Source organism: Charadrius vociferus, unplaced genomic scaffold, assembly GCF_000708025.1.
Source record: "Charadrius vociferus isolate BGI_N301 unplaced genomic scaffold, ASM70802v2 scaffold822, whole genome shotgun sequence".
Lineage (NCBI taxonomy): Eukaryota > Metazoa > Chordata > Aves > Charadriiformes > Charadriidae > Charadrius > Charadrius vociferus.
The window spans coordinates 1410991-1415708 of NW_009647481.1; the positions used below are offsets into that span (position 1 = coordinate 1410991).

Consider the following 4718-nt stretch of genomic DNA (forward strand, 5'->3'; position numbering starts at 1 on the left):
TGCTGAACTAGCTGTCGGGAAAACCTGGTATGCTTTCTGTTGCTTTAGATGTTGCTTCTATGCTTATACTTGAAACAACATTTTCATAATCACCTTCTCGTTTTACTTTATAGCAAAATAAAAGTTTGGGACTTGCAAGCTGCTCTTGACCCTCGTGCCCCAGCAAGTACATTATGCTTGCGTACGTTAGTGGTATGTAAAATTCATTCATTTGGGGTTATCTGAAATCTTTTATTTGTAAGTGAAAGGCATTTTATTACATTGCAGTGGGATAGGTGAGAAACTTAGTGTTTTATAAAGCAAGCCTAAGCTGCTTCTTATTCTAAGAATAAAGAAAAAAAAAGAAATATATATTGTTATATCCTGAATGATTTGGATCTGAGCTTAAAAGAAAGATCACGTTGTTTGAGTTTGAGATTCTCAGATACTCTTACAAAAATAAAATGATGTGACACTGTATTAAATAATTCCAGTTATTGGTGTGTTTCCCCAATATCATTGTAGTGCTGGCTTCAAAGTTCCTCTTCTTAAAAAGAGGGGTGGAATCTTGTGAGCCTTTCCCAAACCTTTCTCCTAACCCCTCAGTTTGGAAGGAAGAGGTGTGAAGAGGAAAGGGAGGTTGAGTCGAATGGATTACTGCAGGAGCTCTAATCGCTTCAGGGAACTATCAGATTGAAGGCTGTTGCTTAAGTTATATTTTTCTTTGTCGTGAGGGTTTTGGTTTATGACAGTAGGTTTAATTAAAAATAAATTAAGGAATGAGTTCATTGTTCTTTTCACTGTGTGAAATTTTCCTTCAGGAGTCAGTTTGACAAGCCAGTGTATGATCACTTGAGTGATAACCCAAAGTTACCGTCTGTATGTGATGGTAACTGGCTAATTCAGCAAGTGCTTGGCCTTTCCAGCACCTAAAGAGGTGCTTACATGGCCAGAAACGCTTCTGATTTTCCTTTCTTTTCAGTAGTCTTTGCACAGAGATGAGATTTAACTCTTCTTTTATTCCGTATGAATGCAGTGTATTTAGTTTTACTGAGAAAGTTGATTCTTTCCCTTCTGCGGGTATATTGTAGCTCAGGTTATAGCGTGGAGATCAGTCTGACAGCTTCAGTTAGTTCTCTAATAAAAGCAGCATACTCCTTTTAAATTTATTAGAAATGAGTAAGCAGGACAAAGAGGAGAACCTTTTCTGGGCCTCTTAGTGCCGTTTTGAGATTTCTTGAAAGAGCTGACAGAGCGTGTGCTCCTCCACCTCCCTTCCTTACGGCGGCGTTTGAACGCGGTCGTCTGGACTGGCGAGTGAGCCCTAACGATCCTTTCAGCAGCGCGTCCTCCAGGAAGCTGTGATGTGGTGTGTTAGGGCTGTACAGAAACGAGTCAGCAGCAGCAAGCGGTAGGTAAGAGAAGGCGCCCTGGCAGATTGTCAGTGCCAGCCAGTCGCCTAAATTGCTGCTGCTTGATTGATAGGCTGCTTCTGTCTTTAATAATCTCAGCCTCTACGGCCGCCCCCGCCGGGGGAGGCTCAGGGTTTACAAGCGCTGGGTTTGGAAGCCGTGTGTCTTGCTGAAAAAAAGCTTAGAGACAAAATGAGCTTTTCTTAAACTTGAGTGTAATTATAATTAAGGATGCCTTCGCCAGAATAGACCGTTCCGTGCCCAGATACACGTGCGAGTACAAACGCAGTGAAATGTTACCCCCCTCTTGCCTCGCTAACCGATTTCCTATTGCTCACAGGAACATTCAGGACGTGTCTTTAGACTCCAGTTTGATGAATTTCAGATCATTAGCAGTTCCCATGACGATACAATTCTGATTTGGGATTTCTTAAATGTGCCACCCAGTGCCCAGAACGAGACCCGCTCTCCATCTAGAACATACACTTACATCTCCAGATAACAGTCTGCACTTTACTACCCTCAGAAGGTAAGTCTCCCTCTTTTTATTGGATGTATCATAAATATCTGAAACTATCACGCTGCCTGCAGGTTGACTTAGTCAAAAAAACAAGCAGATCTTTTCTTTAAGAAAATAAAAATTATTTCTGCCACTTCTTTCACTATCTAGTCTTTGTATGGTCGTGCTTCAGCTTATAAAACTTGTCGTGTTATCTCGCCCCCTTCTATAATCCCTCCTGTTTATAATGGGGTACTTCAGGTATTTTATGGAAAGTTATTACATATTCTCAATATTCTTGGAATATTCCAGATACCCTGTGAAATCGGAGCCTGTTAGACCTCTTGCTGCCTCTGTTCACTATGTGAATCTTTATAATGAGCATTGTAATGCCTCTCCAGTGAACTAAAGGGACATACACGATCTTTGGACAAATACTCATCAGCAATGAGCAGTTCACATAACCACAGATAACCACAAATAGTACGGAAATCTCTTGGAACTAAAAATTACATTGTGTTAGGCAGCATGACAACTCAGAGCTGTCAGGAACAGTGCACGTGAACTTTGCCTATTTTGTTCCCGTTTTTCTGCAAGTCAGCTTCATTTAGTTCTCGAAGCGCGGTGGGTGCAAGCTCCGCTGTAGATCTGTTTGTTAGGACAGCGGATTCTTTTCCTTATGTCATCTATACTGCTGCCAACAATTGCACTTCAAACTATAAATAGCTGCGAATGCTGCGACTTGGGAAGGCAGAAATTGCCTTACCAGAGCGGAGCGGTCGCCCCTTTCTGCAGTGCCCTCTCTCTGCCGGTGCTGAGACTGGATGCTTCCAAGGAGGTGGAGATACCGCAGCGAAAGGAGTTAGCAGTAGCGTTGCCCGAACAGGAAGGATTTATTTGAAGTAGATAATTAATAGTTTGCTTAAACATTGTGGGAAAACCCTGTCTTCATGTAAGCATGGATTTTCATTATCTGTCTGTATACGTTTATCCCTGCTGTGGCAATGAGTTCCTCAGGTTTTTTCACTCCGGATCTCTGCTTCTGGCTAGGAAGTACCTTCCCTTGGAAGGCACACTTTGCCTCTTTGAGGTACTGGTTCTTAAAAATTAGCTTTCTTTCACCTGTAAGCATTCCTCAGGAAAGTGCTGGCTGCCTTTCCTACTGACTTCACTCCTACGCATTTTAAAAAAAGCCAAGATAACGTCCTCTGGATATGACCCGTGGATCCGTTGGCTCGCTACGTTTCACAGTGGGTCAAAGCAAAAAGCTGGCCATCGCTAGACTGGGTTGCTGTCTTTCTGAATCTGTAATTACTTCATATAATTAAGCACATAATTAAGGAAGAAGTCTTATGCTACGATGATGAACTGGTGTGTAGAATCAGCAGTTAATGGTTCCCTTAAAACCACATTTTAAGAGCACTGCTGCGAGGGGAGTTTAGTAAAACTCATCGATGTCCTTATCGTGCCTGCAGTGGGACAGCAGAAATCCCAAAAGGCCAAAGGTGGTGGTTGCACAGGGTGGAGACATCACCAAACGACATGACTTTCTGGGCGGTAAATCCGGAAACTGGCCAAAGAGGCAGGTCCTCCAGCACTGCCTACCTGTGGCGTCCAGTTGAAAATTACTTTTGCTTGATTGGGGATGACATACTTGTATCCTTGTTGTGGAAAGCTTGGTGCTGTTGCTGATGGTATCTAGGGTATCTAATGAAAGTCTGTCTCCTTTTAAGACGGAGATACTGCCGTTGGCTTGCGTGCCACCTGCGTCCATACCCAAGGGAACTTCTGCTGTGGAAACTCCAAGTCTTGTTGAAGTTGAGTGGTTTTCCCTCTCTATGGAAAACATTTCTTCCTCCTTTCTGAGTAATTCTATTCCCCCTCCCCCCTTTGCCTTTTCAGGCAGATAGAATAGGCTGCGTGAGAAGACGACAATAGTTTTAGGAACAATCTCCATCTATCTTCCAGTTCATACACCAGTGCTTTCTTCTGTTAACTTATAAGATAATTTGAGATTGACAAATTCTAGTTTTGTTTCTTTAAAAAAAAATTACAGAATTATATTTGGCAGGCTGCTTGTATTAGTTTTGATTCATGGAAAAGCTATACATGGCGTGTCTTAAGCACAAAAGAAATTAGGAGCCGAATGAAATTGATATCAATTCACTTGACCGGCAATATGCTGGTGTCTTACTTTCCTCTCTTGCCACGTGCGGCCCGCGAGACCCACTGTCATTGAGATTTGTCAGTGAAATATGAAATGCCTTTGGCAGTGCGTTCTTCCGTTCAAATTCTGCACACTTGACAGTTTTGCACAGCTTATGTCTGACTTGTCCCATGACGCACAACCGAAACCGCGCAGACCTCCATATCCTGGGAGTTGTCGGTGTTGGTAATGACAGTCCCTTAGTAATTATTTCCTATATAGGAGAGATGCTGTGATGTCACTTTTTGACAGGTTTGTCCGACTTTGCAATCCAAAACCCATAAATCTACATAAAATTACGGTCAAACAGCTAATATTTCATTATGACATTTAATGAAACAGTTTTATATGCTTTCAAACATTATAGTTTTCTGAATTTTGAGGCAGCCCTGTACGCTTTTTTACAAGGCTTGCAACGTTATGCCTCTTCAAAGCGGATCATTTTTGACAGTCCTGGCAGTTGGCTGCGAGAGTTTTATTGCTTTCTGTTGAATTCCTGTTGTTTATTGTAACATGATAAAAATTGTTACCATATGATAGTCTTAATATTCTTATATTAAGCACTGGGCCTTGGGCTGGGGGGAGGGAAGGCAAAGGGAAGCGCCTAAAGATGTTTTAACCT

General features: G+C 42.2%; 1 protein-coding gene across 1 annotated transcript in view; it reads left to right on the top strand.

Annotated features, from left to right (window-relative positions):
- Positions 1 to 4718, top strand: part of FBXW11 (F-box and WD repeat domain containing 11) — a 57488-nt gene that overhangs the window by 51439 nt on the left and 1331 nt on the right. Inside the window, exons 11-12 of the mRNA XM_009880727.1 lie at positions 114 to 192; positions 1732 to 1920. Of these exons, the coding sequence (XP_009879029.1) occupies positions 114 to 192; positions 1732 to 1893 (241 nt within the window). The 3' untranslated portion in view covers positions 1894 to 1920. The remainder of the gene's footprint in view (positions 1 to 113; positions 193 to 1731; positions 1921 to 4718) is intronic.